Source organism: Coturnix japonica, chromosome 2 (genome assembly GCF_001577835.2).
Source record: "Coturnix japonica isolate 7356 chromosome 2, Coturnix japonica 2.1, whole genome shotgun sequence".
NCBI classification, from domain to species: Eukaryota; Metazoa; Chordata; class Aves; order Galliformes; family Phasianidae; genus Coturnix; species Coturnix japonica.
The window spans coordinates 38,542,488-38,569,108 of NC_029517.1; the positions used below are offsets into that span (position 1 = coordinate 38,542,488).

General features: G+C 39.5%; 1 protein-coding gene across 1 annotated transcript; it reads right to left on the reverse strand.

Annotated features, from left to right (window-relative positions):
• MRPL3 (mitochondrial ribosomal protein L3) lies at positions 1-26,546 on the reverse strand. Its single transcript, XM_015854072.2, has 10 exons — positions 26,428-26,546; positions 25,897-26,075; positions 25,569-25,660; positions 24,404-24,502; positions 20,957-21,056; positions 19,610-19,670; positions 13,451-13,559; positions 11,900-11,977; positions 10,979-11,056; positions 1-2,668 (listed from the first exon to the last, which is right to left on the reverse strand). Exons 1-10 carry the CDS (start codon positions 26,526-26,528, stop codon positions 2,519-2,521), a joined length of 1,047 nt encoding a protein of 348 aa, XP_015709558.1. The 5' UTR covers positions 26,529-26,546; the 3' UTR covers positions 1-2,518.
• Positions 26,547-26,621: the final 75 nt, after the last annotated feature.

Here is a 26,621-nt window from a genome sequence, read left to right on the forward strand (position 1 = left end):
TTATTAATCAACAGTATTTATTTTTCAAAGCAGTCACGCCACGCAGTATGGATACAGCTGATACTTAACCCTACAGACTCCTCCAAAGCAGTGCCAATGATGCTAAAAGCATCCTCCCTTCCCCTCCCCCCTCCTCCCACCCCAACAATCAGTAGCAATGTGCTCTTGGACATGAGGCTCAGCACTAAACCAACAGTCCTTTTGGTCGCAAATGGGTACAGAAAACAGGCTGAGGATGAAATAAATGCTTGCAATCTGCCTTTGTCCCTATGCCTGGGCACAGCTGAATCCCCAAGGAGCACTGCTGCACAGTAGGCTTCCTGCTAAGCTGGCAAGAAAGTAGAGGAGTCAGTAGATCTACTCACAGTCGTGGTCTTAAAAACTTACGGTCTTTTTTTCCTTCTAACATGTTCTGCTCCTTCTTTAATAGTGTATAGGTAATATGGACAAAGAGTCTTTATTTTGTGATTCTGCAACTGCATGAGTAAATTTCCTGACAGTGCGGAACTAGGAGAAAGCATATCTCTGCGTCACGATCTCCTTCACTGACACTCCAGGGCCATTATAAGGATAAACAAACCAATAAACAAAAAGTAACTACAAATCAAAGGAATGACACCCTGGAGACTTACTAAGCAGCTCCCAGGAGTAGCTCCAGGGCTTTGACTCCTACCACCTCCTTCCTCCCCCTAGCAGCAGCAGTGCAAGTCCAGCCCAACAGCATCCCACACAATCCATACTACTCTCCATATTTGCTATGATGTTTCCATACCAGCATGAAATTAAACAGGGTTGCATGCACCAGAATTATCTTGCAAACCAGTGCAGGACACAAGCACGGCAGTTGGAAATCTCCTGATTTACGTGTGTTTGACAGCAAGTATTGAAATGCTGCAAGTTCTAAACTCTGCTGCATTATCAGGAGATGGAAGATCAAACATCTCTTCAGGAAATGGCAACTATCCTGTACATGTGACAGACTGCACTCACTGCTAGCATTGCAGCCAAAACATTGCATACTGCTGCTTGGTTGCTACAGAGTACGAGTTATTGCATTGCATGTGCTGTGATATGCCCGCGCTTGCAGAGACAATGTTACTGAAAAGAAGGAGAAGCAGAAGGGCAGTGCTGTTATTCACCATGCTGATTAAATCAGACATGTGATTTTAAATCTGCCTGAATCCAACTAAGAGTAGGCCACAACGTAGATATTTACCTAATCACATTTTCTTACCATGGTCTCCAATGATCTCTCTCAGACTACTTCAGTGCTGTAGCTATATAAAGCCTCTTTTAAGATAGCATGGGATTTCTTCAAGCTATTACAAAAAAAAATCCACAATAACCTCAGGGACTGACAGAGATTTCATAAAGACAAGAACATCCCTTTTAAATTGGTATCTGTAAGGATTTTTTTTAAGGTATGCGACATCTTGCGATGAAGCTACAAAGATGAACAGACAGAAAAGAACAGACTACTAAATATTAATAGTAGCTCAACAAGAGATGTAAATTCTTTAACTACTGTAGGGCTTGTGAATAAACACTCAGATGGCACCATGACAGTTACACAGACATTTGGTTCTGTATGTGAAATGATTTACAGCGTCCAGAAGACCAGACTTAGAAAGAATAAAAGGAGTGTACAAAAGCCCACTATTAAAAAGTGGAGTAGAAGGAAAATGATCATTAGTATAAAGAGAAATCCTTCACATTTGGCCTGTTTGATGAAAGCTCTCCTGTAACACCACAAGAATCCAAGGCAGGGACAACAATAGATGCAGCGATGTGACTCCAGAGAACACGCAAGGGAGCCTCTGTGAAAAAGCTGTCAGTGAAGGTGGCCAACAGGTGGTCTCTGCAGTCTTAGTGATTCTTTGTTACTGAGCATTTCCCACCTGAATATCTCTTTGCCATACACAGTCAGTGCTCCCTGAAGAGACAGACAGCAGTTGACATGATTCCTCTTATAGGAAGTTTGTTGGGTATCTGCTAATTCAACACAGAACAATGTTAAAGTGAAAGGAAAGAGCTCTGGTGAAAGGAAGGAAATGAAACAAGCCCAATGCTGCTACAGATCAACGTACTTTCCCTTTTTATTCTGAGCTATTCTTTACTAGATTGGATTTGCATCTGATTTATTCTCCCTTTCAGATGCTAAAGCACATCTGAAAGTGTTTGTTTTTTGACTGAGCAGAGTAGGCCGCATTAGTTTCCACAGAGGACAAACACATTCAGAAGATCAAACTAAAGCCATCTTCAATAGTTTCCAGCAATCTACAAGTTTTCACAGTCTGTGGCACAGGACAAAGGATCACCAAAGACAAACCGGTGATAAGCTGTGCAACTCACCTGCTGATCTATCAATAGTCTTTAAGTTTTTACCTGACCAAAACAGCAATATATGAAATGTCCAGGGTCAGTTGGTCGGATTGCAATTCATTTGGTTTACTTTCATACAGCATTGCAAAGTTCATGATAGTAACAAAATTCAGCGTTTTCAAAGATGTCAAAAACATTATGTGTATGTGACCGACGGTTCTGTGAACTGGAACATGTCCTCGTCGTATAAATCTTCTGGTAGCTTTTCATCTCCATCAGCAAAAAACGTGGGGAACGGAGGGTTTTTATTGCAGTCTTTGTAACTACGCAGTTTTGTATCTCTGACCTAAAAGCATGGGAGGAAACAAAGATTAATAAATCTTACAGAAGACTTTCAGACAGCAAGGCACAAGAAATAAGGGAAATCATCTAGCACGAGTAAGCAGAAACAGCAGCATTCACATTATACTTGCTTATCTGAAGGATTCTGTATACAATCACCAGTTATTTTTAATATCAACTTAGTCACTGATGAGTTAAAAAAAGCACAAATAGAAAACAAAGCCTCACCACCACAGCAAAGCAAACAAAGCAAAACAAAACCAAAGGAGAATTTACTATCACTTGTACCAAACCGACAGAATCAATACCTACTCTTGTGAATTCATTACTCGGTATTTTAAAAGGTTATTAATGTTAAGTGAAGGTAAGCAGGACTTGTTGAACTGTGTTGTATCCCACACAGCTTTCCTACATGACATAGCAAGTTATATTATGCAGTGTAATCGCCCACTTGAACAGCCAAGATGTGCTTTTGTATTTACGATGCAGTTCTGGCAGCTGATTTTGCACAGATACACACGTGTGCTGGAAGTGCTCCCTCTGGCTACTGCAGAGCTGCTCAGTGACTGCAGATTAACTATGTAGACTTCTTCCCCTAAGAATCAGTTCCCGTGTTTGTAGAACAAGAGTCCTTAAGAAAGTTAGTTTTCATGAACTGCAGTGCCACACAGAAATCCCTTTCCTTTCTTGACCTCTGTATGTGGAGAAAAGGTTTAAAACCTAACCCTCCAAAACTCCAATCTCCAAAGAAAATTAGTAGTTAGAATTATCAGCAGAAGGCAGTTTGTCTGTAGTGGAAGATAGAGGAGCGCTATCTCTGAAGAAAAAAAGGGACTACAAACTTTCAAATAATGAAATTTCATTTATAATAAAATGCTCCACTTCTGTATCATTACATACGCTCTTCCTCCTGGAGCTGTAATAATCTCTTTTCAGGCACTAAATTCAATTGGATTAAAGAAAGGTACAACAAGATTATATTTTAGCATAGTGAAGATAAGCTCTCTTTCCCTGCTCATCCCCATCTCTTTTTTCTTCGGTGGGCTTAAGAGCAGGAAGCTTGTTCTTACTTGGCTGGAAACAGCTTCAAATAAGAGAACTGTGATTTACAGCAGAAATTAAATCAAACAATTTTATGCCTGCTGACAGCTCTGTTTTGACAGCCTCGTATTTACCAGATTCATATCAGCTATTACTTGAGCCGTAGTCAAAGTCCACAAGGATTCCTGCAGATGAAGTGCGCAAAAGGCCTGACTTAAAACTTCAAGCTCCTGGAAAACTGCTATTTATTTTTTTTTTTGCCCAATGAAGTTCCAACAGTGTGTGTTGGGTTTGATAAGCAGAAGAAAATATTTTGCTGAGAATAAGGGGGAGAAAGGCTTAAAGCATCGTATTGGTTAGGATGGCTACTTAGATCATTCCTCTTTTACCAGACACCACTTATTTGCTGCCACACACGACTACTGAAGTACCAGTACCTGGGGCAGACAGAAGTTCACACCCACATGCAATAAACCAGGCGGAGGTCAAAGCCCGAAGACCTTTGCAGCAACAATTCCAACAATTCCAACTACAGAGTTCATAGGAAACACAACCCCACATCCGAACTGCTGTAGCCAAGAAGTCATCTTTCCCATTCAATATGCTGCTGCTATTTCTTTTACTAGATAAACACGTATTAATATCTTCTCCAATTACTATTTTTTCCCTTATCCTTCCCTCTCCTAATGCCACAGCACATCACAAGGCTTCTTTGCTACCTCTCTCCCGAAGACAGCAAAAATAAACATAGCCTCTACACCCATTATGGTTTATAAGGAAGATAAAAATAATTATTTCTGGTACCCTACTTACTTCTCCTGCATCTTATTAGAGTACTTTCCATGTCTATTTTTTTGCTATTTTGGATTATTCTCATTACAAAATAGATACATGGTGTTAGAGACAGGCAAGGTCATCAGAGGTTGTGTTGGACACTTAAAAAGTGAAAGGAATTTAAATGTTTGTTTTTCACTTTTTTCTTTTTTCTGAAAGCAAATTGTAAGACTTATGAGTAAGATGTCTGTTCTTAACTGAAGGTAACCAAAACGTTCTGATCTTTGTCCTACATCAGTTTATCTACATAAATGTAAGATCTCTGTTCAACCTCAGTGTTGTATTTTACATATTGATGTCAAGTGGTAGATAGTGGCTTTTTTGTGATAAAGAGAATACTTCAAGTTTTAAGGTTCTTATGGGATATTTTCAACAGACCATCGTACAGTAATATTTCATTTTACCCCTTCTAAACTCATCAGAATCTTGACAGCTCCCAGAAGCATGAACCACGGCTGGCGTTAAAATTCTTTTCTTCCAATCTGCTCTGTATTTTGATTGCTGTAACTGATACAGCATGTTTTTAGACTGGCAAAACAATACTGCTCTTTTTTCATCTTTTCCTATGTTCACTGCTTTCAAGTGCAAGTAAAGCATTAGGTGAAATATCCTGAAGCATCATATTAAAGCATCAATATCAGACTGAGTGAATGTCCCTCTTTCTCTCTTCCACCTTACACAAGTTCTTTGGAAGGTATTATTATTCCTATCAAAAGAGTAATTCAAATTCACTTTATACCTGAAAATTCCAATTAGCATCTTGGAACCGGGTACAATTTTTATCTATATTCTCTACAGAATTACTGGATGACTTGCTTTGTGTTTATGAAAAATGCAGCATGCCAAATTTTCTGTACATAATAGCTCAGATTTCTGCACGATTATTTCACAATAATATGAGGAAGTTAAACAGAATGTATCAGCAGTTACATTTGTTTCTGTAAATACTGTCTTTGAAGTGACCCAGCACAGCTCTTCCAGTTTTCCATGTAATATTCTGAGAGCAGCACTAATAAAGGGAAAAATAATAGCACATCTTTCACCTTATTCCTGAGAGTCACAACCCCACTGCAAAACAATGCTTCATAACAAAGAGTCCAAATGTGTATCAAGTAACATTTCACCTCCTTCCTTCCCAGAGCCCACACAATATTTTTTACATTTTGCACTGAAATTGCTGTATAAGCAATTGCTCTGGTAATCTCTTACAGAAAAGCAGTAGGCTCTAACAGATTTGCTATCATTTACAAACAATTAACATACTAACCTCTCTCATAACTGCCTTCAAGCCCTACAAAATAACACCTACGAGTCAAAATCTTAAGTGTCTCATCATTAAACCTTTAAGAAGCACTCTTCTACAGGCTTTCAGGCAACATAAATCCAATGCATTCATGACTGATAGCACTGATCTCTTTCTGCTCTCTTCCTCTGAGGAAGTAAAAATAAGGGGAATAAAAGGGGGAATCCCATGATATCTGGGTAAGTGTTAATGCCCTGTTATTAAAATCAGTAGATCTAGCTTTCACTCACAGATGGAGCTGTGCTCAGTGCCCAACTGGCTATTATGATCCATACAAGCATTCACTCTGTAACTCAAAATAACATAACCACTTGGTTTGCTTAAATACTGTTAATATTACCGTATATTCTATTGCATTTTATTGTCTATCCTATTCTACAGGTAGGTAAAATACCTAGTAGCATAAAATGCACTACAGTATATTTTATGTTCTTTTTTTTTTTTTAATTGAGAAAAGCTCTAGAGAAAGTTGAAATTGGACTTGGTCATGATTTTGTCACTGTATATTTAAAACAGTCATGGAGCTTACAGACACCTACTAAACTGCAGATATGCATGTCCCATACAGAGTCAGCAAAACGGGTAGTATAAACAAGCACAAATTCAGCAGTCTATCAACATGAAGTAATATGGTCTTAAGCAGGCATTAAAACTTGATGCTGAAGTCACAACTCACACTGGCAGTTTAACAGGGCTTCAGGCCGTGATAGCAACCATAGCCAAACACATAAACTGTTTGCCAGACAGGAAGACGTGTTTCAATATACAGAACATTAGAAGTAATCTCCTTAGGTGTCATATGTTACCTAGCTCAGCCTTTATACTATTTTCACAGTTAGAGAAAAAAAAACACATTTCAAGAACTATAACCATTTCTGACCTGCCTCATTTGGCCTGAAAGAAAATCCCCGCACCAATCTATCATGGTCCAGGACAGGGAAGGTGAAAGAGGTCAAGGAATTACACTGTTCCTACAGCTCCTCAATTTGAGCACAGCCCACCCAACTCGGGTGTCAGCAATACTGGCAAGTGAGATGCAAAATAAGTAGGATACAAACTTCTACAGACTTCTGTTAAAGAGAAGAATGTAAGAAGCATTAGGGGAAGACTGAGAAGTTGTTTCTTAGCTCAAACACAGTACTACGCTAAAGCAATGATATGCTTCAAGTTTAATTCTACCTTGAAAAATCAACATAGTGATTGGCACTGAACATACGAAGAAAAGTAAGTGTCTTAAAAATAGGTAATATATAATACATTATAAAATCTGAACTATAGCATTCATTATTATAATATACAATATTACAACAACCCCTCTGTTAGAAAGCAGACACTTACTAAAGGGATTAGTCTTACGCTTTTCTCTTGAATGAGGGAATAGAGAACTTTCTGCTAATGTACATGGGAGAAAAAAAAATACAATCAAGCACCATTAACTTCCAGAAAAACAAAACCAAGCAACCAATAAACCCAACCAATGAACTAATCAAAAGAAACCAAAACAACTTGACTCAACTAAATCCACAAGTTTTATTTCCCCCAGAGGATCAGTACCACAGTAGTTAACTCTAGGTCCTATGACCAAAGAAGATACAGCAAAAGTAACAGCTATTACCCGAGGTAGGTTATCAGTGGGCACAACACAGTAATGTACTAATGCTCATTCTGCAACACCACACTATGAACAAAAAATTCCACACACACTACAGCGCTGTTATTTTTTCTTAACTTTATTAGACCTTGTCATTGAGAAGGAAACTCATGCTAAAGTAAGCTTTGTTGATTGGTTTTCCAGTTGGCTGGAAACATTACTTGTGTCAGTTATTTAACTTCATGGTTCAGCATGCAATATCAAATGGAAACTACGTTAATTAAACCAGGAATCCACTGATCCTCATATTCTGCACCTTTTGCACTTGAAAAAAATCTAAGTGCTTCATCTCCATCTGCTGATGCACTAAGTTTCCAAAAATATGTAACATAAAATAAATATATACTTTAAGGTGCACCATGATTTTAATGGTTACCAAGCAACAAAAAGTGGATACTGAACAAAAAATGCTTTCCTCTTTGAGGCACACAGAGAAGAGTATTATGTGACATTCCACTTCTTGAGCTCAAAGACAGACGGTTTCACATCCCCTAGATGTTACTCCTACCTAATTACAGACAGGTCCAACTAACAGTTATAATGAAAGCTAATATCCTATGATTTCTCTCCTCAGCTACAAATATCAATGTAAAGATACATCAATGTAAAGAAAATGTAAAGATAAAATACATCAATGTAAAGAAAGTCAAAGACTGAATGTAAACAAAGCTAACATCAAACACAGGAGGAATGCTCAAAACAAACTAAAACCCACCACAAATGAGTACTGTGCCTTCATCTCAAAACAGATTTAAAAATAAAAAAAAACATGAATGTCTGAGTTTGTAGCATTTTGGCCAAAGTCCTCAATGTCCTTCTTGCAGTGAGGGGCCCAAAACAGAGGTGAGCACCTCTGCCAGTTCCCTTGGCACCCATGGGTGGGCCTCATCCAGCCCCATAGTCTTGTGATAGTTTAGTTGGAGCAGGAGGCTACTGTTTCCTTCTGAATTACTGGGGGAATAATTTTTCCTCCATCCCCTCAGGGGGCTGAGTACCCTGTGAATAACTGCTCAGACCATTAAAGACAGATCGAATTGGGCACTGAGTACCTCAGCCTCTTCCTCATCTTTTATGGCAATAATAGTTAATAATGTGGAAATCACTTGAAAAAAAGCTATGAAGCCATCTTTACTTTTGATATTAGGATAAAGTTCCAATCATTATCAGTGGTGAGTGAGCTGAACAGAAGCTGCAACTAGAAATGGCAAGCACTTAGCTATTAATGCAGCAGACTGCCCTGACAATCAAAGTCCATTATCCTCTTCACATTACAGATGTCAACACAGTTGTTTACTGGATGTGCTCAGATGGCTTGGCCCAGCAGTCTCCTGTCAACAAGTTTGTTGAAAATGGCAGTACTGCTGCCTCAAGCATTTTTTTGTAAGCTAACAGCAGGACTGCTTTCAGAACAAAAACAGAAAAGCCAGGCTGGTAAAGGGGATATGTTCCAGCCTAAGCAAGAGTAATGTCTTAGCAAAGAAAAACTGAAGTTGAAACAAAAAGGTGGAAGAGATTCATCACAAAAGAAAGCACATTTCCAGCAAGTTCTTCTCCGAACAGAAATGCACAGTGCCTGATCAACAAGGCAGCTTTAATTTTATGAGAGCTTCATGGCATACATAAAAATGTGTTAAAGCAAACATAAAGTTTGCTTGAAAAACAGTTTATATTACAGATGTTTAGTATGTTTCTTTTCTTAACTTACTTAAGCCTGAAAAACGAAGAACCTACTCAGTCTAATTAGAATAAAAGTGTTTAGTACAAATAAGAACTGCATTCAAAGTCTCTATGGCTTCATAAAACATTACCTTGCAGGTAAGAGATCTGAGATGGGTACACTCATTTGCCACTGGACCATTTAAGTGTGGATGGATTTTAACAGCATTACAAGGACACACACCTTTTTGCAACAATTAGTCCTTGCTTTAGAGTACTATTAGGATCAAGTAACAAGGACAGGGCATCAAATGTTAATTGTTTTTTCAGCTACATTACATTGCTCATACACATACATGATTTAAAAATATGATCTGACAACAAATTTACACTTAATTAAACCTCAGGCTAATGTAAAGCTATCTATCAGTTTCAAGCCTCAGGATGAACAAAGATACTTAGAACACAGTTGAAGACTAAGTCATTCATTCTGACAGACCAATGAAAAGCCAATTAAACTATAGCCACAATTTTATGTCACCTATGTAATGCACAAGGATTTTGCAGAAAAGCTGCCCTGGAAAACTTATTCTCCTTAATGTGTTTGCCCATTTTATCTTCCAAATCTTAGGAGAGAAATGTGTAATGTCATTATCCAGGCCTGGAGCAGACATGACAATCAAAACAATTCATACATGCCTTGCTCAGAAAAAAAGCCTGCTTTCCAAGGAAAGAAACACAAAAAAACCCCTTTGTTTTGCTGTAAAACACCTATTCTGAAGCTAGTTCTACTTTACCTAATGCCCAGCCTCTGTGGACTTCTGCTTCACAACCAGGCAACACGTACCAGAAACTGAATGTTCATGGTAAAAATGGTCCAAAAACATAATAAACTGGTTCAAAACATCAGAACTTCCTGAACTCTGTAGCTTCTCAAGAGATCACTTAAAGGAAAATCACTTAAATCCTTACAGTACTTTTGAGGATTTTAAACTATATTTGTTGTACATATACCTGTATATCTGGTGATCTTCATAACCAACATTACTAAAGATATTTGATATCAACATGTGAAGTTGGAAAAGAAACAACTTACAAGGAATTTGTTTGCAAATGTGTAGAATATTCTTAACAGGAAGAGAAATCTATTTTGGAAAAAAAATTAACTTTGCTTTGATATAAATTATTTACATTGTAAAAACAGACTTCTCACTGTTTCATTTTCTCTTAAACAATCTTAAAATGCTCTCCATAAAATCTGCAATTAACAATTAATTCTGTAAGATGTCACAGATACGTTTACACTGATTGCAAAGGTAACTCATATTGTTATTGAGAACTCAACCTGTCTCAGTTACTTCTTAGAAACCTAAGCGTTGCCATGTATGTGAATGCCTTGAATAACTTTTAAGGCAGTGCTTGCTGCATTTCTGTATTCTGTTCATGAAAACAGCCTCTAAATAGCATTTGGAGATCTCTCTAACACACTATTGACTCAGATTAGAAGAAGATGCACCTAGCCCTGAGACACTTACAGCAGAATTCCAGTAACTGCTGGCTTATCACATTCTACATGAATACACAACCCTACTGCAAACCTAAGAATGAACTTTTTAAGCAGCCATCCACTGCTCCTATTAACCACTGTTTCAGAGAGCTGATCCTATTGGGTTTAATTCAATAGTACAAGACTGAACTCTAAAGAAATGATGACTGCATTCTAAAACGTTTCTTTTTTTTTTTTTTTTTTTTTTTTCCCTGTTTTAAGAAGAGAACAGTAGAGAGCTTAGCAGCCACTAACACCAGAAAGTTGAAACTAGCTCACATACCTTCACCAGACAATTCGTGTGACCTGGAACAGAGCCATGTACATAAATAATATCATGTTTCGTGTTGATCCTCCACACCTAGGAGACAAAGAAACCATATTTCTCAGCTCATTTTATTCCAGCTTTACAAATGGTAGCTGAGCAAAGCACAAACTGGAGGTGGTATTCCGAGGAAGAACAGTCTGCAGAGACCTTAATGTGCCATAACATTCGGTCATATGCTATTTGGAGTGCACAGCCTTCTAACCCAGGAGTCTGTTAAACAGTTTTAAGGGGCTTACAGTCAGGCAGGTTAAGGCAGCCCAACTGAAACTCCCAAGTCTCTTTTCTCTCCTAACAGTAAGAGCTGTTGTAAAACTCCTGTGTGACAAATGAAGACAAATATGTTCACGCAAATGTTATTGCAACCATTTGTCAGTTTCCAAATTCCACAAAGTGCTCAATTGAACAAGCATGTTTCCAGTTATGAATCATTAGTTTTAGTTAGAAGGAAGCAGCACACTTTGTCGCAGCCTACAGGCTAATATGCTTTTTGTGCAAACCGCAGAGGTTGCTTGCAGACAGAGAATAGTAGTTGTATCAGAATGTGAACAAATGGAATAGACATGAAAATATTCACTGAAGGTCACCAGAAGCCTGATGCTTTTTCTACTGCAAAGGCAGAGGTCTAAGGACACGGTGCAAAACAAGAGCTGTGGAAGAATCATCTGAAATCACAATCCCCAAGGACTGTATACATGTAAATGAAATTCAGACATCTCTGTAAGACAAAAAAACCCAGGAGCACAAGTTTGCTGCTATTGTCTTTTAAACAAACTTACTGCTAGCATAAATGGCAGACAGTACACCGTGACATATAGCTAAGTCCATTTGCTTGGCAATGCAACCACCTTATTCACATTATAGTACAGTCAGACTTACCTTTAATCCACATGATGTCCTATAGATGTTACCCATTTTACCAGGCATTTTCTTCCCAGGGAAAACTCTGGAAACTTTCTAGATAAAAACAGACCTCAAAATTACATAATTGCAAGAGGTATTCCTAGAAACTTCAGAGTAGCAGCAAGGGAAATAGGCTGGTATTTACAATGTTGGAAACATGTAATATTGATAAGCATTTAAAATGCCAATCCTTACTTGCTGGATGCTAAGTATTACTTTGTGTGTTTTCTGAAATAGCTGACCTCAACCAAAAAAAACCACTATAAATAATACTGCTGTAACCACAAAAGGATTGCAGCTTTGCTTAATATGCAATTGTTATAATTCAGACACAGTATTCACTCATTCCATATATTTGTTCAGTGAAAAAGAAGAAAAGGTACAGTGCTTTGAAACTGCTGTCATCACACCACTCTCACCTATATCATAGCCAACAGCAACTGGGAAATGTTGCTATTAAAATACTTGTGGATGCCAGTAATGCTCCAGAGCAAACCTGCCTTAGAAGGCTGCCACAGTTAAGATAAATTTTAACTTCTCCCTTCACCTGATCCAGAAGTTTTATATATATTTACAGTGGGTTTCTTAAAGCGTGTATTTTTTTCAGAAGAGAATCTAAAATGATACTTCTTGCTGTTGCTTAATTTCTGCACCCCGTTTTTGCTTGAATAACTGAGTAACTTAAATAATTTTCAGTTCTATAGAGCTTTCCAGGGTTTTACATCAGCCTCCTGTTACATCGTATTAATAATTAATTGTCTTTATTTATTCAACTTCTAGGAAGGTCCTTATTTAAGGAAATCAACTGCAATAAATCTCTAGAACACTATTTCGTCCAACAAAGGGCAGGATTACAAAAATACCTGAGGTGGTCAGCAGTAGACTGGAAAATTACAAACAATTCAGGCTCAGTACTATGACTGTGTTGGTTTTAATTCTGCAGCAAAGCTGGCTTGCAGAAAGTCCTCTTAGTTCAGCCTAAATGTTGTCCAAATGTTACAGGGACAGAATTGTATGTATCTGTTCCAAAGAATTTTTAAAGTAATACTGCTTATAGTTTTAAACTTGAAAGTATTTCATAGTCTGCTTAAAAATGCTATAAAGCCAAGGAAATGCTTCTGGGATGAAAGACCTCATTAAGCAGCTCCGCAAACCAGTACAACCAAAAGAAATTGGGGGTTCCACAGTACAGCCATCTATTTCTGCAGAGCACAGCACAATATCTGCAGCATAAAACAAGGAGTAAAATCTTCTCTACACATAAATGATTTTTCGAATTCTCTGTGAAGTTTTAGGACTATTTCTCTCAGCTATAGCACAAGATACCACAATTTACTCAGCTACTTCCCAGCAGTACAGTATACTCATGGTTAGATACTCATGCACTGTTCATTATACAGGTTTCTGAATCTCATTTGGAACAGCTGGTTCTGCTACCACAGAGCAGATAAATCATTTCTAGCCAGTAGTTCTAAATGTACAGGAGAATGTTTACAACAGAAAGTGAGAAGACATAAGAACCCTTACATTGGTAGATATTGCTCCAGGACGTCTGTGGGTTTTAGTTTGGCCGTGGCTGGCAGGCTGGCCTTTAAATCCCCACCTTTTCATGACACCTTGAAATCCTTTACCAATTCTGTACAGAAGACAATAAAGAAACAAGCCAGAGTTAGACTTACAGTAAAGGATATGCCTGCTTGGACTGTCATCAAAATAAGCCAAGTAACATTTCTTCTCCCAGCTACAACAGGTTAATCTCATGAACACAGCTTGTTTTCACTACACAGTCTGTAGTATAAGCATTTACCGCATTTGATCTGGACTCATCTGACAAACAGGCTCTAAAACAAAGTAACAAATAAATGCATCTCCAATGCCTCAATATTTGAGGCAAATATAACTACTGGCTCTGGAGTTCTGTTCACTGCAAGGAGAGACTCAACAGGAAAATCTGTCTCACTGTTACAGAAAAGAAAAGCAGATTGCAGTGTGTGTTTATACCCACATTGTCAGTTTCCAAAAGGAAAAGTCTGTCCACAGGGTTTGTGGCTGCCCCAATCATTTAATTTTTATAACAAGATGATCCAATTTACGGAAATCCTTTCTCCGCTAATGCACTTTGCAGTGCCACAGTCCTGTTAGTTGCAGCATCAGAACCTTCCAGCCAAACACAGGAAAATAAAACTGGAAATGATCACGTATACTCCATGTTGTACCTATGGACAACACTTTGTCATCCTCCCTAATCATGGAAGTGAAGAGAAAAATAGACAAATGCTGAAAACATCAGCATTTCCAAAAGGATATTCTCTCCTCTTCCACTTGAATGCTTCTTTGACTGGTAGTCTTCTTGCCTACAGCAATTTTTTCCTTTAAAACTATCTATTATGGCCATGCTTTCCAAGTAGACTGCTTCTGGCATCTCTACTGGAAGATGGAATTAGCGAACTCTCCGAAGCTAAGTGCAAGTGCACGACACAACAGCTGTGCACTTACCAGAGTATTATTATACATTATATATATATCTATTATATGCAAAGAATAAACACTATGAATAATTTTTTCATCATGAAAATATACTTGTGGAGCAAAGATCTTACATTCTTCCAATTACATGAAATGCAAAATGGTTTTGAAACTAGTACTTATCTTATAAAAGCAAGGAAAAGAATTTAAGATGTATGCATCCAAGAAACATTGCTGAAAAATCAGAGATTTATACCAGCCTACAATTGTCTTTAACTTTCTGAATTCTGCCCAAAAAGAACAATTACTTGTAATACATTGTTGTCAGCTTCCGAACAGATGCTAGCTGTCAGCTCTTAGTATCACCAATTAATTTCAGATTGCTTCATTGCACTCTTCACCCATTTTAAAATTTACTAAGTGTGAATGAATATAGCAAGTGTCACCAGTCACATGCAAAAAAATATTACCAAACCAAAAGTGGTATTTTCCAAAAGTGAAAATAGAAAATTCCAGCATAAGAGCACTACATCCTCTGTTAATAAGTGTTTTGACTTCATTTCCACCAAAGTATTTCTTACTGTGAGCTAGTCCAAGATCACAAGATGATAGCATAGTTACCACATATGAAATACAACAGGATTACCCATAAAAGATACCAATGAAACGTGCTATCTATCCCAGAGTTACTCCTCTTTTGATGATCTACATCACCACTTCATCTAAGAATGCCACAAATTTTTTTTTCTATGTAATCCTTAAATGAATAGAATTCTAATTTTAAATAAACTCAAACATGTAAGAAAAGGTCTATCTCAAAAATCTAGTATACTTCTGCTAACTTAAAATATTTACAAAAACACTATGGTTTTACAAAGCGGGACCTTAATCTTGACCCGTATTTCAAGCACAATTAACATCTAGATTCTACTCTGAAAGAATCAAGTTATATGTGTGGTGTCTCAGAGACGGTTATCAAGACCTTACATTAAAGTACAACATTTCTCACCTTATTCATATTGTTGAGATTTCTTGATAAGGCACTATCTGCTGTCTTGGCTTGAATCAAGGACTAAAACAATATCAGAACAAGTATGCATCAGACCTATCTTCATTAGGCATGATAGTACATCAAGTATGTACTCTTTTGTAATACGCTGAATATAGTCACTTACTTTACTTAGCTCCATTAAGGTTCCCATAAAGGAACCACAGGCAACAATCATGCCTACGCAAAACTTACATGAACATTAAATGAAATGAAAATAATTATTCTGTAGAGCTAGAGTTAAATTAGACACAGTTTTTCTAGCCTCACCTGCTGGAAAGCATCTGTTCAATTCAACCATACAGTTCTTACAAAACCTTAATTTTTAGGTCTGATAGAAGCAAAATGCAAGTAACTAATGACCCAAAATTCATTTGAAAGCTGCCAAAATAAGGCACTGTAATTAAACCACACTGATTTAAAATAAAATTATTTAGATACTGTAGAGGAAAAGGACTCCAACTATTCAGTCAAATGATTTCAGACAACTACAGAGAATACTTTTAGATTCAGATGGTGCTGTTAGCCTACAAAGCTTAAATAAAGCCACTAACCACACAAGAAGACACCACTTACACGTTTCAAAAATAATCGCCTTTGGCTTTTTCTTTGTAGTGACAAAATTTCTGATGTTTCATTAGTTTCAGAAAACGTTCATGTGAAAGATGATGAAGTGGCAGAAAAAAAAATCTATTCCAACTCATGCTCCATCCAGCACTCAGTTCAAGGCCTGGTCCCACCTCCTCCCACCTCATGTTTTGGACATCTTTGTACCACACTGAGGAGCAAGCTGGGGAATGCAACCAGTCCAGTTGAAAGCCTGACCAGTGAAGAACAGATATATCACGCAGCACTTCTCCTTCATGCACCTCATGGAGGCAGCAAGCTGGAGGAGCTGTGTAGAAGCAAGCACCAACTCCTCTTTGGGCAGCTATGCCAGCTCAAAGACATCAAAAAAGCACAGTCCTTAAAAGAATCATTTCTGGATTGTGCTACATATTTTAAAGAATATTAGTGCTAAAAAAAACTAACAGTCCACAGGAATTGTGAGGTTTATCCCATCTCAAATACCATTCTCAGCAATATGCATTTTTGATACATACCTCTGAAACAGAAGACATGTCTACTTTAAAAACAACCATGAAATTTAAGGAGCGGGTTTTAAATTGCTGACAAGTACTAAGGAAAAAATTCAGCACTAACAAGACTGACAGCTCCCAGACACACTGCCTACTGTCAGCGTTTTAAAAGCTACTCACACTGCTGAGCAAATCAAGAGACTTCATATAAAAACAAACTCCCTCCATCCCTAGCTGAGCCTTCTTGTTGCTGTGAGTGTTCTTCTTCAGAGATACAAATGAATCAAAACATTTCAAAAGATGAAATTTCCAAGGTAAGTTTAAAAGCAGATATCCCCAAGGAAACAAATGAACAAACAAAAAAACCTACCCTATATCACAGAAATATTTTGGTAATCAAATTGAATCAAGATACCAATCAAGTCTTTTCTGGAACATAATACTAGCAGTTTGTTTAACATGCAATAGAGAACTAAAAAAAACCAACAAAAACTTGACTCATGTTTAAGGACCCCATTCCTGATTTTCATCTTGGCAGAAGGAAAGGGATGCTGTGCTCATCTGGATGATTAACAATCGGTAAACATTTAAACACTGCTTATATATCCCACTATATTCTCTCCTTACTGGAGTGACACATTCTCTTTTTTTTTTTATTTAATACAAGTAATAATGCTATGAAAAGCAGCATTACTAGAATCATCTGCATGACTCCCAGCATTGCACTCTTCGTTCTTTTATCAGATTATAAAAAGCAACATCCTGACAATCTCAAAAATATGAAATACATGTTAATGTAAAAAAAAAGTGTTTCTAAAAACTGTACCAGCAGTGGTAGCAATTATTGGCTCTTAAATCTGTAACTGTTTGAATCGGGGAAATGGAAGTTGCCTCCTGCTGTGACTCAGCACAATATTCTTACGTAACTTTTCAAAATGACAATATGGCTTCAGACCTCCAAGTGCCTACATCACCTCTGAAAATGAAAGCCTACCGTGTAAAGGCTAATTTTAGCCTATGGACCGAACCTTCACAGATTCCCTCCTACAGAAAGGAGAAGATGTATCCCTTAGTGTAATCCAAGTCTAAAAAGTATATTCTCATTTCTATCCCAAAGTACAGCCCAAATGCTAGAGACCAATGCTGTAATCATTCCCAGGGTAATTTGTTTACTAATCTTCAAAGCATTTCTTGCATATTTTTATGGCATTGTGAAATCTATATTCCTTGTATGTACAGTAGCAAAGAATGAGGGATACAGGATCCTGAAAAATGAAAACAAAACCCATCCAAGAATGGGACTAACAAACTCTGGATGATGTTACATGGAACAAAGTAAAAGATCTAAATAAACCTGGAATGTACTCAAATAATTTATTTCCCCAGAATCAAGGTAATATAATGCAGAGTTACAGAAGAGTAACTATTAATTAATTAAACTAAAAGTCAGAATGAGAGAATGGCACAGCAGGAGGCTTAAAAAAATATCAAATTTACTGGAACCAATAGGGAATCAAACCAACAGAAAAACCATGAGAAAGGAAACCCTGATACCTCCTTCCAGTTTAAGGATTTTTTCTTCTCCCTTTATACTGGGTACATGTACATCAGGATGATGTTCTGCCAGTATCAGTGATTCAGTGGTACAAACAGTTAATTTCCAAAGCTGGATCACTCAAATAGATGAAAAATGCTGACTAAAAAGAAGAGAGGGATTCACAGAACACAGGCTGGAACACCGTCTGTTCTCAGGTGGCTCACAGGTTCCAATGTGCACAGTAAGATAGAAATCAGTACTCTGAGGCTGCTTACCAGTATTCTCTTAAGGTGCCAAGAAGACTTCCTAAGCACTTGGAAATACCTCTACTAAAACGAAGCTCTTCTGCATTAACCAAGTGTGACACGCACTCTGCATGCATGGAATGCTCCTATTGCCGATTATGCCAGTACTTTGCTTTACAAACAAGCCGTTGTCTCCCACCCGCTGCTCACTGAACACAGTTTAGGAGCTGAATTAATAATGCACCAGGTGCAAGTTTACATAAGCAAATCTGACATAGAAAAATGCTAATTCCAGCAAACTCCTTGATTCCCTGCTCTGAATAAGGTGCCCTTATAGGTGTATTCAGTTAAGCCATATGAGAGCTGACTATTCTGCCGTGTTGAAACAGACCATTTCCCCCAATATATGCAAAGCTCTGTGAGTAGCATTAGACATTTCTAATATGTATGAGACAATTACAATGGACGCCACTTCAAACAACGCCAGTTTGGTGTTATCTCCATTGCACAAAAAATTAAACATCAAATAGAAAACATTATCTTGGTGGCACAATGCAACAAAAGCACTTTAGTAATGCACAGAGATGGTTGTCATTTCTCTTGAGCAATGGTAATCGTGTACACAACAGATGAAGCATGACTAGTCCCTGAGGCAAGATGCCAAATACTCTTTTTGACACCCCCCACCACATCAATCCTAATTTGGCATTCACTGTGGTCTGAGAGGAAATCATTCCTCCCACGTTAAAGTAAAAAGATGTTAGCGGTTGCTGGCAGAGGAGATGAGCTGGAATATGAGAGAAAACAATCCACCAATTTGACAGTTCCGCTGTCCAGCTAAATGTACTCACTATCTTCTTGCTTTTCTTTCTCTCAACATGATTGATCTCTTTGCATTGCCTCACCAAATCAAAATTAGGCAGCTTTTCTGAGAGTTGAGGCCACCTGGCACTTACTTCCTCCCACTTGCACATACCACACAGGCTGCACTGCCTACCTCCAGGCCTATATGGTGAGCAGCTCTTCCTTGGGCTGTGTCAAGCCCTTCAGCACTCATGTTTGTTACAGACAGCACCTGCAGAACCACAGCCCTAATGGTTGAGTTTATTTCTGTTTACAAACCACGTCAAAATTAAGAGGCCTCAGAGAAGAAAGATAATCCGATATTTCTGACCCAATGGCAGAGTAGTTTCCCATTGCAACTCCATTTCAACTTTTGCTGAGCTGTAAATTCAAGCCAAAAAACAAGAACGAAGAATTCAACCAGGCCATTAGAAAGATAAAGCATACACGAGAACACTGGGAACGTACGTTTTTGCAGTAACATCCACATACTGCCCCGGGCGGAAGTGAGCAGCATACAGAGGAGTACCTGCAAAGAAGAGGAGAGATTGGTCTGAGCCAAGCGCCAAAACACTGCAACCGGTACCAGTCATTGCCATCCACATTTGACTACAGCTACAGGAAAGAGAGTTCTGTTTGTTATCCATGTATTATTTGTTCTTCTTTATAAACCTCAGAGACTGAAATAGGTGCTTTCTACTTGCTACTTAAGCCCATTTCTCAGTTGCTAGCCCTGTTTCAAATGACTAGGAAGGAAGGGTTGGGGCTGTACTTAAAAATGCTGTATTTGAGACACGAAAAAAAGCCCGAAGTACAGAATTAGTTAAGGCACTTAAAATATACAAGTTTGGCGTGCTCCCCTTGTGACAATTAGCACCTCACAAAGTAGGGGGGGTTAAAAGCTTTGCATTATCTCCTCTTCTCACCAAGTCTGGACTCGGTGTTTCTAAACCAAAGACTGCAACAGAAGAGCATCCGCTTGGGAATTACCTATACACAACCTTTTAGTAGGAATAGTGCTACTGCAGGTCAATTACATCATTCAATTAAGTGTAATTATCCACTTGATCAAAGTTAAAATTTTAATTAGAGATTTACCTTCGGCTTTTTTTTTTGTCCAAATGCCTTATTCTCTTATAAGCACCATTTAAAAGACAAACAGAATTGATAACTTTGTTTACTGTCAATGAACTTTAATCTGAAGACCCGCAGAGCCGCAGTTTTAGCAGAGCTTCCACTCTATTTTAAGTCAATTAAATAAATGAAATTTTAATCACATCACGTCCACATCAAATGTCGTGTGGTTTTCTGTATCAACGATGTAAACCTCCCTTATATCTCAAGAACTCAAATCCTCACATTAAATAATGCTATTTTATGACCCATACAGACCTCAGCTAACATGTCTGTCAGCAGCAAGCAACTGATATAAGATGAGGTACACGAAGGATGTTACAGACTAAAAATACGCTCTTATTGACTTCAGTAAAAACCAGTGTATTGAAAACCTGAAATTCTGCTATATATCAAGCACTGGTTTCCATTAATTACTCCAGACTTCCTCTTCATGCCAGGCTTGATTTTTATCAGTTACTGCACTGTCTTAAATATCCCTTGATAAAAACTTCCCTAGAAGCAAATAAAGATCCAAAACAAGTTTGTTCGTGCTCAGTGACAGTGAAAGAAGAGTACTGCAATAGTTGGCAAAATTCCATAGAAAACAAAAATGCAACACGCTCTTTAACTTGGTTTAGATCTACAAGAAATGGCAGACACTCAATGACTGCATCTAAGTCAGCCAGTCAAAAAGATTACCTGGTTTAATTATGGCGTCATCTGTCACATTAAATGTTGAAACTTTCTGCTTCCGTGGTACTCCGGCTTCTCTAAAAATTTCCATTTCAGCCTCTGATTTCTGTAACAAACAGCAGCCATTAAAAAAAAGTGATCTTAAAATACTGATCTTAAAATAGTCGGAGCATAGAAAGTGACTTGAGATGGCCAACAGCGCTCAGACAGACACCATACTGCACTGTTATCGTTATTTGAGTAGTTAGCCCAGAGCTGCATTGCACGAACAAGAGGTAAATGAAGATTTCTAAGATCACGAAGAGGAAACCGATCTTTCAGAGCACACATAAAATTTATCAGTGCTCGTACATGACTTCAACTCATTTCAAAACATTCTATGATAATTTAAATTATAATTTAAATTGTAAATAATGATTTAAATTTGCCCCTGGAGCACTCAAGGCCAGGTTGGATGGGGTCCTGTGCAGCTCGATCCAGAGGGTGGCAGCCCTGCCCATGGCAGGGGGTTGGAACCAGGTGGGCTTTAAGGTCCCTTCCAACCCAAATTATTCTGTGATTTTATAATTCTATGAAAACCATTTGCTCCTTTTCAGTGCTGCTCATCATTCAGTTCCACGTCACCACAAACTGCATTTATCCCATTCGACGAACAAAATCAGACCAACAGAGTCAGGTACTGCAAGAGCTTCCAGAAACACTTAACCGAGGCTGAAGGAAAAAGTGCTGCAGTTGATTCGGCTTCAAATGAATCCCAGAAAACAACTGAAGCATCAGACAGCGCTGTCACACTTGGGCAGTCACAGCACTGAGTTTCTCTTCTCAAGAGCTCGGTGCAATTATCTGTCAAGCAAAAAAAAACTTTGCTTTTTCAGACCAAACTTTAGAACTGATTTTGTTTACTTTCAAAACCTGCACACTGTGCTTCCTTGTGGTTGTAAAAAGCTGTGAGGTGTCATGAGAAGAGAATGAAAAATGAAGGAGCGGGAGGATGGAGCAGTTCTGACTCAGTCATAAGCCCCAACCTCCATCTTTACAAATGTGTCCTCACCTGAGGCAGAAACGTGGTTACAGCCTTTGAAGGCTGATCATTCTTTTAATTTCTTCTAAGTGATTTCTAAACTGGACTTCACAGTACAAAACACTTCAGCTAACACTATCTTTTTTAAAAAGGCCATTAATTTAATCCAAAAATCTCCCAAAAGACCATGAACATTTAAGGCACTAATGGACAACAACTGTATTAAAGTGCAGTACCACACTGGAGGACAGAAGCATACGCAAATCCCTCCTCTACTAAATGTCTGTGTGCCAACCTTTCGTTTCCACTGATCTCAATCCAACCTTTCCATTTTCTATACTACCTTATTATGGTGTCCATGAGCAGCCACACCACCGAGGCCTATACAAAGCCCCCTGCAAGGCAGCACTGGCAAGAAGAGAAGATTGAGTGAATTCTCAAATTTTCTCCAATGAAAAAGACCAACAACATATTTCGATGTTAAAGGAAAACATTGAACTGGAAAACTGTTAAAGGAAAACAATGAATCCGCTCTCACTTCAGGGAAGTGTATAAGGATGTTTTGGAAGAACTTGTTACTGTAGTGACAGACTGGAGAGCTGGGCAGGGAGGAACCTGATGAGGTTTAACAAGAGTGAGTATAAAGTCCTGCACCCAGGGAGGAATAACTGCATGCATCAGTACAGGTTAGGGACAGGAGATGAGCTCTGCAGAGAAAGACCTGGATGTTAGGGTGTACATCAGGTTGTCCATGAGCCAGCAGTGTGCCCCTGTGGCCAAGAAGGCCAATGGTATCGTGGGGTGCATTAAAAAGAGCGTGGCCAGGAGGTCAAGGGAGGTGATCCTCCCCTTCTACTCTGCACTGATGAGGCCACATGTAGAACACTGTGTCCAGTTCTGGGCTCCCCAGTTCAAAAAAGACAGGGATCTCCTAAAAGGAGTCCAGTAGAGACACACAGAGATGATGAAGGGTCTGGAGCATTTCAGAGAGAAAAAAAAAAACCACCATACTGAAAGGTAAACATAGGAGAGCAATGAGTCACATCTGAGTTAAACCAGTAAAACAGATCACTTGGGGGTACCTGAGCAGTAAAACTGGTCAGAAACCACAGGCCAAATTCTCTCAGGATCTCTGTAGTCTATACAAGGACGACGATGACGATGGTAACTACACAGAGCTCAGATCTAGGCCAGGTCCTCACCATAGATTTGTCCAAAGATACTTGGTCAACATCTTTATTAAAATCATGGAATGATAGAATGGCCTGGGTTGAGAAGGACCATAACGATCACCTAATTTCAACCCCCTGCTATGCGCGGGGTTGCCAACCACCAGACCAGGCTGCACAGAGCCACATCCAGCCTGGACAAGCTTAACCAAATCAAAAAGTCATGTCCAAGAGTATCATTTACATAATGCAAATCACTGGAGAAGCCCTTGAATTGGCTTTTAATGTAGCTCTGCTATATGTGTTTCTCTCTGTTCCTCTTCATCCCTTGCACGTTTTGACTCTGACAACACTGAACTGCAGCCAACATCACCTTCACAAAGAGATCAGTTGTATGGAGTCTGACACGCAGAATTCAAACTGAAAGCTGACAACTTTCACAACTATTGAATGTCTTAAACCAAGGTTATAGGAAACAAAAAGCACGGCTGCAATTCCTCCAGGAAAAATGTCACAGCTGGAAAGTGGAAACGGCCCAAAGCAACACACAAGAAGTAGAAGCAATGATGATTAAATAGAGCACAAACCCACAGAGTACATAAGGAAGAAAAAAGCCAAGAGATATACCAAATGTAAAAAAAATGTAAAAAAAATCTCCAAGGGAAACAACCTGCTAAGTAATCACGAGCAATATTTCCCTTCCTGCCTACATGAGATAAATGAGCCTTCGGACACTGCAAGAAGTGAAGAGTGATACTTGATAGAAATAATGGATCACAGAAATGGTGACCCTTTGAGGGAAAGCTTTGTTCCTGCTTTGATCTATAATTCAATTTTCCTCATCACCACTGACAATAGCTCCGAGAAACACAGAGAAAGCCAGAAGCACTGAAGGTGGCTGGGAACTCGGCATCAGGTGTGCAGGGCTTCCAATCATAGAATCAAGTGTGTGGTTTTGGTATTGCTGCTGTTCATGAAGCCATCTCCCTGAACATTCATCTCACACTTCTTCATCAGGAAAACCAGCTGCCGAATACCAATCTCAACAGCCCTGTGCAGGCATTACCACTAAACACCTCTTAACCAATAAGTGAGATTAGCAGTAGGGAAATAAGCAATAAATCACGAGTGCGATAAAAGATCGGTTTCCAAACACGTCACATTGGACAATTAATCTTTTAGAATAATTCCGTTTGTGTTATTGTTACGCTGTCATCACAAGAGAAACGACTCCACCAAAAACACCCAAAGCAGTTCACTTACAAAAAAAGGAGATACGTTTTTCCCTCCAACAAGCAGCTTTGCTGTTTTTCCACCCGAATCTTCCTTTGAAACGTACTTCAAAACATGGCAATCTTGCACCTTAATAAAAGAGAAATAGTGATTACTTAAGCATAAGCAGATGTTCATGCTTTGATACCTGAATAAGAGATTATCAAGGCAACTCAAAGTACATCTCTTCTTGATTCACATTTGTGTAACAGGAGATAGGGCGTACAGATAAGGCCACGCACTGCCCTTTCTCCATAGACATTATATTCCTAATTAATTCAAGGCCTATCTTAGAGAAGATACTTGTAAAATGATAGCTACGTTTTTCTGAATGAACTCCTGTTGCAGTCTTTGATGAGCAAGTTGTGCAAAATCTAAAGGGGGGCTATGAGAAAGAGCCGGACAGGCTCTTTAGCAGGGTCTGCTGCGACAGGACAAGGGGAAATGGCTTCAGACTAAAAGAAAGGAGATTTAAATTGGACATAAGGAAGAAATTTTTCACAATAAGGGTGGTGAGGCGCTGGCACAGGTTGTCCAGGGAGGTGATGGGTGCCCCGTCCCTGATGACATTCAAGGTCAGGCTGGACGGGGCTCTGAGCACCAGATGTAGCTGTAGGTGTCCCTGTTCACTGCAGGCCAGTTAGACTGGATGGCATTTAAGGGTCCCTTCCAATTCAAATGATTCTATGGAAATCTCTACTGCATGCAGCTGCAAAGCATGCAATAAGGAGACTGTTTCGGCCTCCTGCTCCTTCACCCTGTAACCCTGGTGTCCTTTACGGCCCTCATTTGTCACTGGGTAGCAGTAGGCATGTAAAACAGTTTCACCTCAGCAATGTCTGACAGAAAATACCAAAGAGCAGCCTCATGGCTACAAAGAATCAGCAACCAATGTAAAACTAATCTGAAAGTGCAGAAAGGTGGCAAAAAAAAGCAAAGCAGGAAGGGTAATCCAACTCTGTACTGTCCTCCCATTTCCCTTCTGCTCAGACCAATTTTGCAGCACCTGAACAATTGAGGCAGAAGGCAGACCCCTTCTATTCACAGGAAGTCTTAGAGTACAGAGAATAGCCACAGCGTGCTCTTCCTCTGTGAAGCGATACACGGTTAATCCAAATACAGTAAAGGGGATGAAATTCAGCATGACTTGTTTCACCTTAAGTAGCGTGACAGCGTGCTTCTTTCCCGACTTGGTCCATATCGGCATCATTCCCAGTTTTACTGCAACAACACCAACTCTGACAGAACCTGCAGACCAGAAGAGAGCACAGACGCAACTCCATGCTTAACGTTTGCAAGAAGGCATCTCACAACCGAAGGAACTGCTGGTGAGGTCTCAGACTTGTTCTGTGAAATTACAACACCTGTGCATAACCCTAGCACCAAACTATTAAAAAGTCTTTTGTAGCATTTCATCCCACCCCAATCTTTGCATGTTTTTGACACTGTATGACAAAGGCACCCTGTCAAGTCAGTTTTCTCACCTGGCTTCCACTCATTCAGCGGCCAGGGCTCGTCCTTCAGCGGGCACAGCTTGCTGGCTGTCTGTGCTCTGTACTCCTCCGCCGTCGCCTGCTTGAGGAACTGGACGTTCTCTTCAGAGAGATGCTCGTGCCACCACGTTGCATCGTGCACAGGCCTGGCTGCAAAGCCCAGCTGCCAGCTTTCCAAGGGTGGGAAACAGTTACGTGTCTGATCAGTTCAACTGAACGTGACATCTGTGTTTGTGATGTGCTATATACAAGGTCACATCACTGCATAATACAGCACGCAGCTACAAAGGCACTAAGCAAGCGAATCAACCACAGCCATTCAAACTGCCGACCCTTAGACACACAGCATCATTAAGGTTGGAAAAGCCACCTAATCCAACCGCCATCCCACCCCCACCATGCCCACCGACCACGTCCCTCAGTGTCATATCCTGAACACCTCCAGGGCCGGATCGGCCGCGCAGAGGATGAGGTGTGGAACGCAGCCTCACCCCGCCGACCCCGCGACCTACCCCTCCATACCTATGGCCGGACGCCGCCGTCACCGCCCTCAGCGGCCTCCCCGGCGCCGCCGCCGCCCTCAGCCGAGCCCCAAGCCGTGCCAGCAGCCCACAGCCCGCCATGCCGCCAACTACGGCGGAAGTGCCGCGCCGCCCGGTCCGACGGGGAACCGTTCCGTGCGGGGAATGAAAAACGTTCCGCCGGGAGGAGAAGGG